The sequence below is a fragment of the Zeus faber genome (assembly GCF_960531495.2).
Source record: "Zeus faber genome assembly, chromosome: 15".
NCBI classification, from domain to species: domain Eukaryota; kingdom Metazoa; phylum Chordata; class Actinopteri; order Zeiformes; family Zeidae; genus Zeus; species Zeus faber.
Genome location: NC_137194.1, coordinates 18,609,130 through 18,623,467, shown reverse-complemented (window position 1 = coordinate 18,623,467; position 14,338 = coordinate 18,609,130). Strand labels below are relative to the sequence as shown.

The window sequence follows — 14,338 nt, the reverse complement described above, 5'->3', positions numbered from 1 at the left end:
ACGTAAACCTCAATAGCCAATAAGATTCAACATTCAAGAGGTTATTTGTTAATATCTATTAACCTAACCTTAACCTAACCTTAATCTAATTATTGATGCAAGGTTCAAGATTCAAGGGGTTTATTCGTCACATACATATACATACTTTCATACATATATGCAGTGAAATGTCAATGCAACACATTGCTCATCAACTTCATTCAGAAAAAAACTGCAAATACAACAAATCGTTGGCAGATTATGTTTATTTGATCCCTTCCAAATTATGGTATTTAAAAGGACAGCCTCAGTAAAAGTTATCACTCCGGTGTTGTAGGAAGGACTTTGTATTCAAATACTTAAAACTAAGGTTTCCTGCCTTTGAACAGTTAGCTTGACAATGTTTGAGCACAGCCTTAAGCCCAGTTGCAGCATGAGCAGGCGGTGTCAAAGACCAGCCCAGCAGCGCACCTCTGGAAGTAGGTCTTGCCCTGGCTGCAGTTGTAGAACTGGTTCTTGTTTGTGGGGTCTGGGTACATCCCGCTGGCCTTTCCAGCACAGAAGCTGCTGTTCATGCCGCTGATGCCGGAGTCTCCACCAGAAGAGCTGCCTCCACTGGAGCTGCCTCCGGAGGTGCTACCTCCAGAGCTGCCACCAGAGGTGGTCCCTCCTGAGATGGGAGGAAGGGGAGTAGCAGGAGGAGCACAAGCTAAAAAGAGAAAAACAAATATTAACAACAATCATTTGAGTTTCCAGTCTTAAGCAAATTCTATGCCTCTCAATGACAATTGAGGCAATAATGTGTTTAGAACTTAGAACCTACACATATTCTCCAGATTGAGTCCTTTCTTGAGGACATTGATGAGAGGGTACTTTCCCTGGTTACAGAAGGTGCCCATGTAGTCGTCCATATCAATGGTCCAGACCATGGCTCCCCCAAAGTTGTTTTTCTTCACCCAGTCAACCTACAAACAGCAAGAAGTGGGGAGTGTGGATCATTCAATGGGACATGTCACCCAAGCCTAAACTGTAGAAGACTTTAAAGGAATATTTGAGGATGATTTTAGGAGAACATCCGTACTGAACATGAGACATGAGACAAGCTTTAACATGCATTTGCCTTTTAAGAGTAATTGTGTGGCCAGCTCATTGTTTGGTAAACCACCATTGACTTAATCTCTTCCTTACCTTGATTTGGAAACTCTTCATGTTGTCAAAGCCAACCCACTGGTTTCCTTTGTAGGCATATGGCACTTGCTGGGCTTGGTTCCAAACCTGAGTGGCACCTTCCAAAAATCCACAGATCTGTAAAGTCCCAAGAAGTTGTGTAAAACAAGCATGCAAGGCCATTTATTTATTCTTCTGGAAAAACAGGAACCACATATTTAGGTTGAGCCACATAACCTAGAAACAAAAAAGTTTACCTCAAAGTAAGCCAGTTCTCCAGCCTCCTGTGTGTACTTTCCAGGGGTTCCAGCACCGGCGATGGGTGCTCCAATACCATGGTTGGAAGGGTTCCTGAGGGTGAATGTGTTGCCATAGGTGGGGAATCCAACCAAGAGCTTCTCAGCTGGGGCGCCCTGGTTCTTCCAGTAGTTCATGGTATAGTCCTGGAACCAAGTACAGTGCCATTGAAATTTAGACAGATAAAGATAGAAGATAAACTATTGTGTGTCGCTCGCAAAAGGGGTTTTCTTTGGGACTAATAGCAAACGTGTGGGAAGGCTGCTCACGATGTTGAAATAGATGAATCCATCTGTGTCCTCTGGGCTCTTGTACAGGGGGCTGCACTCGCCAGTCATGGGGTCCCAAGAACCGTGGAAGTCGTATGTCATGACATTGATCATATCCAGGGCCCTGGGGAGAAGAAATCCCTTTACAATAAGCAAGTGAAATGTGTGTTTTGTTTCTCCTAATCCCTTAAAAGACTCTAAAACCTGATTAACTTACTGGCCAAGCTTGGGAATCTGATAAGCAGAGTCGATGGTGCCCTTGCCAGCAGCCACAGCAGCGGAAAGCAGAAGACGAGCCTTGTTGCTTTGCTTGGCGTCAGCCTCAAAGGCAGCTCTCATCTCCTGTTAAATTTAAAGAAATATAATTAATACCGACCTAACAATGTAACTGACTAGTAGAAAAAGCTCTAGACTATGATGCACGCTATGATGCATTCTCTCTTGGATTTCCCTTTCGGGTTTGATGTCATTTGTACCCCATCGAGACATGGAAAAACTAAAAACAGATCATTGGGGAAGTCTTAGAGCTTACTCACTTCGAGGAGAACAGAGTAGTACTGCCGATCCTCAGGAGGACTTCCTCGGTTGGCGGGATACTCCCAGTCGATGTCAAGCCCGTCAAACTCATACTTCCTCAGGAACACGATGACGGATTTTATAAAGGTCTGGCGATTAGCAGGACTGGCCACCATGGCCGAGAAGCTGTTCGCAAACAAATGTCTTTGTAAATACAGATCCCCTATCCTGTGGTACACCCGCTCTGAACGAATAATGTCCATGAGAGGTTCCCAAAGGTTTTTTTACACAAGGACCCAACTGCACAGTTGGCCCGAGACCCATTTTTGTTGAGTAAAAAAGAGAAATAAGCAATACTTTTTCCTTCATTTATATCAATCCACTGTTTCTTTTCTATGTAATCCATGTAGAAATTGTAAAAAAAACAATGAACTAATAATAATAATACCAAATAATAATGCATCACTGTGTCCATCCTGCGACCCAGCTGGCCCCACCCTCCGAGTCCTAGTTTGAAACCACTGATGTAGACGATCTTACCCAGAAGAGCCAAAGTTCCATCCACCAACAGACAGAAGGGTCTTCAGGTTGCCATTCCTGTTGGAAAGTAATATGGTTTTGCATCCCAGTTATAACTGTTTATGGACATTTATTAGACACAGAATATAAACAACACACAACACACAGGGAAAATTGCTGACTTGCTCACAACTCACTTGTTCTTCAGGGCCTGGAACTGGCTGTACAGCTCCACGTCGTTCCACTCGTAGGTGGCCAGCATGTTGTTCTTCATGGTGGCGAAGGCATAGAGAAGATGGGTGCACAGGCAGGGGTCGATGTCAGTGGGCATGTAGATGGTTGGGGGAGGTCGGTACTGCGCCCAGTTGGTGAAGTAGCATGACAGTATGTAGGAAGATCCTGGGATACAAAAATGGATATAAAACATCAAATACAAGTCAGTATTCAATAGATCGTTTACCCTCTATACATTATATACATATAAATAAACAAAACAATGTTCATATATAGCAGGATATACATTTTCACAATACATGATAACTCATGCTCTGTTATATTATGATATTAACAGAGACACTGTGAAGGTTCTTACCAAGCTGTGCATGCAGCAGCAGGGCCAGAGCTGCAAAATAAGATTGCACATTGTCACCTCACAGAAATTAATTAAGTGAAATATAACACATTTGCTTTTGATCCCATATCTCAAGTCCTTCCAACTAACACGAAGGGACATATTCAAATTCACAATTCTCAGGGTAAAACTGGAAAGAGGCAACTTACCCGTCACAAACAGTACTTTGCCCATGATTGCCTTGTACGAAGAGCGCCTTGCACACACACTGACTTTTATACAGTCTGCGCTGTTAATATGGGAGTGTTGCCAAAATAGTTTATTTGCAAAAGATTGTTTCATAAGAAATAATCAAGTGCTGTGTGATTATCATGTTTCACACATTGCTTCTAGGTGTATGTTGCTAAGTTTAGATTTCTCCTTGTCTGAAGGACACATTTCAGACCAGCCATAAGGTTATGATATGCAGCAGGATTTGTCTAATAACACAAAGTGCACGCAGAGTAATGCAAAAACGTATCTTATCATTTTGGCCTCTTTTGTAATGCAACCTACCTTATCCTTATACATACATGTACATAATATTTAATGAAGTGATATGCTGGTGTCAGCGGAAAATGGCACCAGAATGCAGAAGTGCTGGGTTGAAAGTGTTTTTCTGCAATGTTTTGACTCTTGAGTTTAGTTAATATCAGTTTGTATCAATATTATATTCAAGATTCAAGATTCAAGATTTTTATTTGTCACATACATATACATACTTCCATACATATATGCAGTGAAATGTAATGCAACGCACCCGGTGATTGCACACAATATGTCCTAGGAAAAAATAAAAAAATAAAATAAAATAAAAAGTAGAAAATTCCTTTCTAATAGACCGACTAACTGACTCCTAAAACGTAATACAGTAAGTGGAATACTTATAGAATAAGATAAAAATATATAGAATAAAATACAATAAAGATAAATTGAAATAAAATGGAATAGCTAGAAGGAATATGCCTATGTATATACAGATATGTGCATTTAAAGTGGCATGTGAATTAAAGTGGCATGTGAATGTGAATAGAGTGAGGTAGTGTTTGGGATAATACAGCACAGTATACAACAGTACGGCGCAGCAATACGGCATCACGAACAACCCTGAACAGTGACACAGTATGCGGTGCAGTATGCTACATACAGTATAGTAGGTAGTGGAGCCTATGTGTGTGGCTCAGTTAGGACCCCTGGTGAGGTCAGCATTGACAGTTCTAATGGCGTGCGGGAAAAAACTCTGTCTCAGTCTCTCTGTTCTCGCTGCGTGACTGCGGAGGCGCTTGCCTGACCGCAGCAGCTGAAACAGTCCGTTGTTGGGGTGATGAGGATCCTTCATGATCCTACGGGCTCTGCTACTGCACCTCCTGGTGTATAACTCCTGCAAGGGGGGGAGGGTAGTTCCAGTGGTACGTTCAGCTGAACGCACCACCCTCTGCAGGGCCCGCCTGTCCTGGGCAGTACAGTTCCCAAACCAGTCAGTGATGTTGCCTGACAGGATGCTCTCCACTGCTCCAGAGTAGAAGGACTTGAGGATCCTCACCGAGACCCGGAATTTCCTCAGCTGCCTGAGGTGGTAGAGACGCTGCCTCGCCTTTCTCACCAGAGTGTCTGTGTGAACAGTCCATGTTAAGTCCTCTGTGATGTGGACTCCCAGATATCTGAAGCTGCTCACCCTATCGACAGAAGTCCCATTAATCCACAAGGGCGCGTGCGTCCTCGATTGTGATCCTCGCCTAAAGTCCACAATCAGCTCCTTGGTTTTGCTGACGTTCAGGTGGAGGCTGTTGTCCTGGCACCAGAGTGACAGGTCAGTCACTTCCTCGCGGTAGGCCTTCTCATCGCAGTCGGTGATCAGGCCCACGACAACGGTGTCGTCAGCAAACTTGATGATGGTGTTGGAGCTGGACCTGGCCACACAGTCATGTGTGTACAGGGAGTACAGTAGGGGGCTGAGGACGCAGCCCTGGGGGGATCCTGTGTTCAGGGTGAGGGAGCTTGACATGTACTTCCCCACCTTGACCACCTGGGGGCGGCCTGTGAGGAAGTCCAGGATCCAGGTGCACAGCGGACCATTCAATCCTAGCTCCATCAGCTTGACAGCCAGTCTGGTGGGAACTATGGTGTTGAAAGCTGAACTATAATCAATGAACAGCATTCTCACATAGGCCCCCTTCTGGCCATCCAGGTGCGTGAGCGTGGTGTGCAGTACCTGGGAGACCGCGTCATCCGTGGATCTGTTCTGCCGGTACGCGAACTGCAACGGGTCCAAGGTGCGGGGGAGGGAGGCGCAGATGTAATCCTTAATCAGCCTCTCGAAACACTTCATGACCACCGAGGTGAGGGCCACCGGACGGTAGTCATTCAGGCAGGCTGGAGAGGCGATCTTCGGGACAGGAACGACGGTGGACCTCTTGAAGCAGGATGGGACCACTGATTCAGCCAGGGAGATGTTGAATATTGTGGTGAACACCGGAGCTAGCTGGTTAGCACAGGTCTTCAGTACTCGCCCAGATGCTTTCCTGGTGTTCACCCGCATCAAAGCCCTCCTGACCTCGTGCACGGACACTGAGAGTGCGCGCTCATCCCCAGTGGTGTAACTCCAATTAGCCGGCGAGCTAGCGGTGCTGCTGCCAGACTCGAACCGCGCATAAAAGGAGTTCAGTTGGTTGGCCAGGGAGGCGTCCACACTCGTGGCTGGGGAGGAGCTGCTCTTGTAGTTTGTTACTGTTCGCAGCCCCTCCCACAAGCGTCTTGTGTCCCCCCGCTCCATCTGCAGCTCCACGGTGTCTCTGTACGTTCGTTTAGCGTCCCTCACCGCCCTCCGCAGATTGTACGACGCCGCTTTGTAATTGTCCATGTTACCAGATACAAGTCCGTCGTTGTAAGCGGCCGTGCGCGCATTCAGAGCGCAGCGGATGGATTTATCAACCCCTGGTTTCTGGTTTGGAAATATCCGAACTTTCACCGTGGGAATGATATTATCTGCTAGCGTAGCTACAAGCTATTCAGAGACCAAAATAAATACATTTTGACATTATCGCTGCTTTTGAGTGACAAACCATATACAATATGCTGGACTCTGACACAGTCACTAACAAACAATTTTTTCAATAGTTCAGCCTAAAATGTCACAGTTGTGTTCATGGATGTTGCAACCTCGAGGTTGTTTCCTCACACCTCATGTGTCACTGGGATTACTCTGTATTGTTGTTGCTTCATGAATTGACATTTCAGTAACCAAACAATCAAAGTGTGTCCTTAAAATTTTTGTCAACATTACAATGAAAGGGGAAATAACTTATAACTTTGTGAAGGCATTTCTAACGCAGAGAAAGCCTTTTCTAACGCAATGGCTTTCAACAGTTTTCTTTCAACTAAATTTGTATGTGTAGTTTCTTGATGAATTTGATGTGTTGATGAAGAAGGCGTGACCGCTGACGCTGACTTTAGTAAAATAATAGATTTATTACAAAAGAACAGCATCAGACCAGACTTGCCTAGGACGTCCGGGAGAGAACCGAGCCGGATGGATTCTCTGTCCAATGAAACTCGGGCAGGTGCTTATATGCTTAACCTGAGACAACGTTGACCATCTGATTCCCCTACATAGGTCACCGTTCCAGTTTTCACCTCGCTTATCACCGGGACCCCTGACAATGGGCTCTCTCTCTCTCTCTCTCTCTTGAGATCCATGGCACCGTCTGTTAATAATTTATCTTATACAATGGGTACTGTCTTGGGACACCACTCATTACAAGACACCTCATATTTCCCCCCCTTCGAGACTACACAAAATCTCGACAGAGAGAAGAGTTATTGAACTTACAATGTTAATTGGCTTAATAGAAATCACCTACTAACCAACAGACTGATTATAATATACCCTTCTGAATATGCTTTGTCGTAGCAATACAATAAATTTGTGGAGTGTGAGAGCGAAAAACCCATCTGACAGTTTCCTTTCTTAGTTCTTTCAACAACAATCAAGACAGGAAAATTCTCCCGGTTCCTCTGCCCCAGGCAACAAAGAAGAAGGGTTTAGACAACTGTACAGGATGTTACATATAAATGCATACATTCAGAACCTCAAAAATAAATCAAAAATTTTGTCCAAAGTCAGGCTGGTCGACCCATCGGAAGCTCCAGTGAACTTGACCCTGCCTGTCATCAATGTCCCTCAAAACCCTGCAAAAAAATAAAACACCTGAGGTCCCAATATATCCATTTCACCCTGTTACAGAAAACTTCAAAGAAAACAATACTAAATCAAAGTAATATGTCTTGCTAAAAATATCTACTGTAGAATACAGACTTTTCATCAATAATACAGGTTACATTGTAATAAAAAAACTCCAATATTATAAAAACCTGCATAACACATATGTATGTATTGAACTGTTGCTTTTTAACACCATCCACTTTTAATGATATTTCACTCGACAACTCCTGATCATGATTACATTACATTACATTTAGCATGATGCCCTCATTCAGGGTCTGTCATCCATTTTCATCCTCCATTTTTGAATGTCCATGTTTGGGTGTTCAAGTCCATTAGGCTGTTAGGATCTCCGGACACAGCCAACCTCAGACTGGTCCTGAAAGAAAAATTCACCCGCCAGTATCTTGCACGCACATCAAATACAGTATAATAATTTTGCTTTTGCATTACACTTTAACATTATTCCAATATATGATTAACATTTTCTTTTTCCCCCCTTTGTCCATGCATTTTCTCAGTCAAAAATAGTCTTCAGTTTATGACGGAATCAGATATTCAGAATGGATATTTCTCTACTAGTGTTAGCTCCTAACTACACACCTCTACCCAATTCAGACCTGTATGCTGACAGATTTTAACAATCCGGTTTTTCAGCACACCATTCAATTTTTCACAAACACCTTGGCTTTGCGGATGATAAACAGCTCCTGGACGTTGTTTAATTCCCAATTTTTGCAGAATTAATTTTACTGTTTTATCCATAAACTCTTTTCCATTATCTGAAGATATGCAATCTGGAAGTCCACACCTGCTTATGACCTCACGACACAAGAACTTGGCTTGGCAACTGACTGAGCATCTTTACGCTTGGTTGGACATGCCTCAGTGCACCGTGAAAATCTATCCACGACGACTTACATGTATCTTTCACCTCCTACTGGTCTTATCATGTCAACAAGATCCACGACCAACTCACGCATGGGACTTGTCGGAGTTGGAATGTGACCGGGTGGACTCTTCACACCCCTCTGAACATTGTTTATAAGAATGATTGTACATCTGCCTATGACATGATCAATTTGCTCAAGCAAATACGGTGCCCAAAAACCATACTCTTTCATGATTTTTTTCTTATTACCTCCCCCCTTGCAACATGGGCTAACCCATGTGCTTCCTGAATCATGGGGATGGTAGCTCAGGCGGTAGAGCTGGTGGTCTAGTATTCTAAAGGTTGCTGGATTGATCCCAGGCTCCTCCTGCTAGCATGCTGTAGTGTCCTTGAGCAAGACAATTAACCCCTAATTGCTCCTGATGGCTGCGTCCGTCGGTGTTTGAACAATTGTAAGTCGCTTTGGATAAAAGCGTCTGCTAAATGAAATGAATGATCATCAGACCTAGTAGGTCAGGAGTGCTACCATCAGTCCTTCATGATTTCTCCTATGTGCTTCTGCTCAAATCCTTCAGTCACCATTAAAGTCATATGTGGCACACTTTTCTCAATGTCATGCTCTTTATCAAGATAATCATCAGTGTTTATCTTCATAGCTGCTCCTTTACTTCGTCATTCCACCACCAATAATCCTCTTCTTTCGGCCTCTCCCGTCAGGGGGCGCCGCAGTGCATTATCTACCTACAATTCCTTCTGTTCTGCTCATCTATTAACCTTCTATTTGGCCTTCTCCTTATTCTTCTTATCCACCAACTGTATTTGGTTGAGTTTTCTGAGAGTCTCCTGGTCCTGTTCCTTCTGGTCATGCTCCTTTTTCCGATATAGCTCCACGCACATTTGGGTATTTTTCAAGCTTATAGAGCTTGTGCGTAATCACCGGGTGTCATGACATTTCACTGCATATATGTACGACCGTATGTGTATGTATGTGACAAATAATCTCATGAACTTGAACTTGAACTTGAACTTGATGTGCTATGTGATCCGTATAAACACCTTTGGTCATGCTTCCAAGACCAACCACTTCTGCCAATTTGCTCCTCACTTGAAGAGGCAGCCCCTTCTGTGTTTTGGCTTGGAGAATTGATTTCTCCATTTTATTCAAATCTGTTGTCATCGTTGTCATCACTGGGAACTGGGGATAAACATCAGTGAACTTCACCTCCTTCTCATTAGGCGGGGGCTTCTTTACAGATGCTGTATGTGAGAAGGGCGCAGTAATCTTCTCCATCAATTTTTCTGCTTCCTTTTCATTTTTCTTTACTACCTTGTTCTCTTTTTTACTTTGCAGCTTCGAACCATGTCTGTCCCTCCTTTACGAACAGCTGCAGAATGCCAAGTTCTGTTTGTCTTTTCTCCGTGCGTCTCTTTCCTCTTTTTCCTTTCTTTTGATTTAATTTATATGTGGACACAAGCACCTGCATTGTTTTAATCACATCCGGGTTAAGAGTTCCTTCAGCTGGCCACGGTTGTTCAATGTCAGGCCACCGCTTGCTCCATTTTCCTGATATTTTTGCAATATCTTTAATAAGAGGATTATTCTTTCGGACTACATCAATAGGAGTGATTACTTTTGTAATTTTTGTATCCATTTATTTTATTGTAAATCTAATTGATTTATTTAAAAAATATTCATAAAGCACTGTGTAATCACACTAAACCAAAAATAACTGAATTTACCAACCCCAAAGGAGACCAATAGCTTCCCACTTATGAACGCAACTTCACTTGTTCATGATCTGATACATCTGATTATACTCATTTATCTTAAATTATCAAAATGTCCATCAATGTTCACTCTCAAAACCGCCTCAATCAAGGTAAACCATACTCAGATAATAAAACCAATATTCACAGCACTCAACTGTATTTAAATCAAATCAGTTTTTTCGCATGTGATCAATCAAATCAATAATACTCCATTAATTAGGCGAAAGCCTTGATTAGTTAGTCCGTTGCCAAGTCTCTTACTAACTAATTGCAAACACAATATAAGAAAAAGAACTACTGTAATCCTATATGTGAGAACAAGCAATCATGTAGGTTATAACTAGATGTACACACATATAGGTAAATTCAGGTGTCTATTGAAAAGAGTTTGTGGATAATCCGCACTGGCCTGATTCACAGAATTCAGAATTTCTTATGCGCTGTCATCCGCAAGCTCCCAGTGTCTGAGAAGAACTGCCAGATGTCTTGTCATCTGCCCCTTGGATGATCCAATTCAGACACATTCCATCTTCTCTGTCTTTCCCCTAGCTCTCACTCAGCAAAGTAAAAGAGAGGAAAAAAGAAAAAACAAAAAGAACAACACACGAGTTCAGTATCTTAAGACCACTCAAAATTCTTATACATACTATTATACAATTCAATGAGACATACATTATCAGCTTTTTTATTTCTCGCGCATTTGAAATTAAGCAATGTTTACTTTTATTCATACGACGCATATAATCTAAAGAGTATATTAGTCCATCTAATATCACCCCTAATTAATTATTCTTATTCTATTTTCCTATTTTATTTAATTTTATTTATATTTATTTTATTTTAATATTCATTTATTTATTTATTTTCTTCTATCATACTTCTTCTCCGCCCCCCCGGTCGTCAGCGAGCAAAAGTCCTGTTTTAGCTCCCCGTCGGAACAGCCCAGCCTAATGCAGCCACGGACAGAGTCATAAATCAAAGCTGGTTCCTTGCACTCAGCAGCCGAAACACAAAACCTCTTCTCTTGCATCAAAAACCCAAATTTTCCTTCTATTTCACCCAGACTATCTGCTCCTTTAACCAATCGGACTCACAACAAGCACTTTCACACACACTCCAAGCACAAAAAGAAAAAACTCACACACCAACCAAACAATCCAAAAATCCTACTCATAATTCAGAGCACAAGATTTTCTTTTCTTTTCTGAATGTGTACAGTATATGCATGTGTAGGCAGACTGTTTCTGGTGATTGTAGTCCTTCTCTCAAGAAGGCTCATTTTGTTATCAAATATATAAAGTCCTGTGAAGGTTCATATCCTTTCTCAAATGTATAAAACGTCCTTAAAGAAAAAGGCTCATATATATTTATAAAAACGTCCTTAAAGAAAAAGGCTCATATATATTTATAAAAACGTCCTTAAAGAAAAAGGCTCATATATATTTACAAAAACGTCCTTAAAGAAAAAGGCTCATTTATATTTATCAAACGTCCTTTAAAGAAAAAGGCTCATATATATTTATCAAACGTCCTTAAAGAAAGGCTCATAATCTTTAATGTCAGCTTTACAAAGTCTGTAAACAGGCATATATATATTTATCACTAAAGGCGCAATAAATGTTTCTTTTATGTATTATTTAACTGCTCACCACATATGTATACCCATTTAATAACACCTCTTTAGCTGCGGCACACTCTCACATACACACAGGCACACGCACACACCAAAAGGACTTTTCACTGACAAGAGCAGATTGTGCGGAGATGGAGATGATGTGTTGATGTGTGAAGTGAGTTTCAACAAAACTGTTTCGACCAGAAATGGACGGTGCTATAGAAGTTTTGAGATATGCATATTTAACCTCCTCAAAAAGTAATTATTTCAAATGATCATGTCACTGACTATCATTACAAACTTGACCTGATATTTTCGTTTTTTTGTCCACATATGGACAGGTTTCCTTTGATATGACACCACTTGTTTTTCATTACAAAGCACACAATATGCAATAATTATTCATTAAACTGGCCATGATTGTCATAATGTGCTTTTTTTTTTTTGGCATATTTTTAGTATCTTACACATGTATTGTTTGTCTTGCATTGGATGAGGGGCAGATTTGGCACAATAACATTCATTATGACGAGCTGCCCCAGTGGCCTCGACATGATGATGACAAATGTAACTCACATCAAAGCAGTCATATGAATAATTGAATATAATTTGTTTTCAATAACAAGACAGCACATTTTAATGAATATATAAAGACCCGGGTTTGTGCTCCCTGGGACCATTCTGATGATGTTTATCTGGTGCAATGTAGGCCCTGGGACCATTCTGATGATGTTTTCAACTGACAGTCTTCCCTGACTCGCAGGGGGGGTTGTGACCATGCTATGTTTCCATTCCATCTATTCCATCTTCCGCCTCTCTTTCAACCTGTGTATTTCCTTCTTCTTCTTCTTCATAGGAGGGTGATTCCTTGTACTCCGAATTATGTTCAACATTGTCCTCAGTTTTGGACACTTCCTCCTCTATTCCACTGTCATTATCATTATCTTGACTCTCAGTCAAGATTGTTGACTGAGAGTCCTCTGCTCATGTTCCTCTAGACATAGACAGAAATAATAATAATAATAATAATAATCATCATCATCATCATCATCATCATTATTATTATTATTATTTTAATAATAATAATAATAATCCATCAACGATCATTGTATATGCAAGATAGAACTTTTCTTCTCCATCTGTGACAGTAGAGCTGTGGTGAGGGAGCATACTGTAAGGATACAGGAAATGAAAAGAGAGGATAGGACAGGAAAGGAGGAGATGTTGAAGGAAAGGAAAGTGAACAAAAGGAAGGGAAAGGAATGGAAATGAGGATGACAAAGAAAATAAAAAAGGGAGGGAAGTATTAAGGAAAGGAAATGAAAGTAGGTAAGTGAAGCAGGAAAGTATGGGGGAAAGTAAGAAAGGAAAGGATAAATTGAGAAGGAAAGGAAAGGAATTGGGTGGAAATAAAAGGGGAGGAAAGGAAAGGGAAGGAAAGTAAAGGAGAGGAGAACAAAGGAAATTACAGGAAAGAAAGGGAAAGGAGAGGAGGTGACAGGAAAGGAGATGAAAGGAAAGAATAGGAGAGGAGGTGAAATGAGAGGAAAGAGAGGAAATAAGAGGAAAGGAGAGGAAAGGAAAGGAGGAAAGGAAAGGAAATGAGAGGAGAGGAGAGGAAAGGAAAGGAGGAGAGGATAGGAAAGGAGAGGAGAGGAAAGTAAAGGGGGAGAAAGGAAAGGAAAGGAAAGGAAAGGAAAAGAAAGGAGAGCAAATGAAAGGAGGAGAGGAAAGGAATGGAAATGGAAGGAAAGGAAAGGAGAGAAAAGGAGAGGAAAGTAAAGAAAAGTAAAGGAAAGTCAAGGAGAGGAGAGGAGAAGAAAGGAGAGGAAAGTAAATGAGGGGAAAGGAAAAGAGGAGAGGGAAGGAAGGGAGGGGATATGACAGGACAGGAGAGGAAAGTAAAGGAGAGAAAGGGAAAGCAGAGGAAAGCAAAGGAATGGAGAGGCAATGACAGGAGTGGAGAGGAAAGGAGGGGGAAGGAAAGAAGAGGAGAGGAGAGGAAAAGAGAGGAAAGAAAGGAAATGAGAGGAAAGGAAAGGCGGGAAAGGAAAGGGGAGGAAAGGAAAGTAAAGGAAAGGAAAGGAAAGGAAAGGAAAGGAGAGGAAAGGAAAGAAGAGGAGAGGAGGTGAAATGAGAGGAAAGAGAAGAATTGAGAGGAAAGGAGAGGAATATTAAGGAGGAGAGGAGAGAGAAGGAAAGGAGAGGAGAGGAAAAGAAAGGAGGAGAGGAAAGAAAAGGAGAGGGAAGTAAAGTAAAGGGGGAAAAGGAAAGGAAAGGGGAGGAAAGAAAAGGAGGAGAGGAAAGGAATGGAAAGGAAAGGAAAGGACAGGAAAGGACAGGAAAGGAAGGGAGAGGAAAGGAAAAGAGGAGAGGGAAGGAAGGGAGGGGATACGAGAGGAAAGGAGAGGAAAGTAAAGGAGAGAAAGGGGAAGGAGAGGAAAGAAAAGGAGAGAAAAGGAAAGGAATGGAAAGGGAAGGA

At 41.9% G+C, this 14,338-nt stretch overlaps 1 protein-coding gene across 1 annotated transcript; it reads right to left on the bottom strand.

Moving 5' to 3' along the window:
- Window positions 1-395: 395 nt before the first annotated feature.
- Window positions 396-3,558, bottom strand: LOC307240992 (acidic mammalian chitinase-like; the record flags this gene model as incomplete). Its single annotated transcript, XM_080014933.1, has 11 exons — window positions 3,528-3,558; window positions 3,340-3,369; window positions 2,945-3,146; window positions 2,769-2,825; window positions 2,249-2,414; window positions 1,930-2,054; window positions 1,713-1,836; window positions 1,404-1,589; window positions 1,168-1,284; window positions 803-944; window positions 396-688 (listed from the first exon to the last, which is right to left on the bottom strand). Exons 1-11 carry the CDS (start codon window positions 3,550-3,552, stop codon window positions 396-398), a joined length of 1,467 nt encoding a protein of 488 aa, XP_079871059.1. The 5' UTR covers window positions 3,553-3,558.
- Window positions 3,559-14,338: the final 10,780 nt, after the last annotated feature.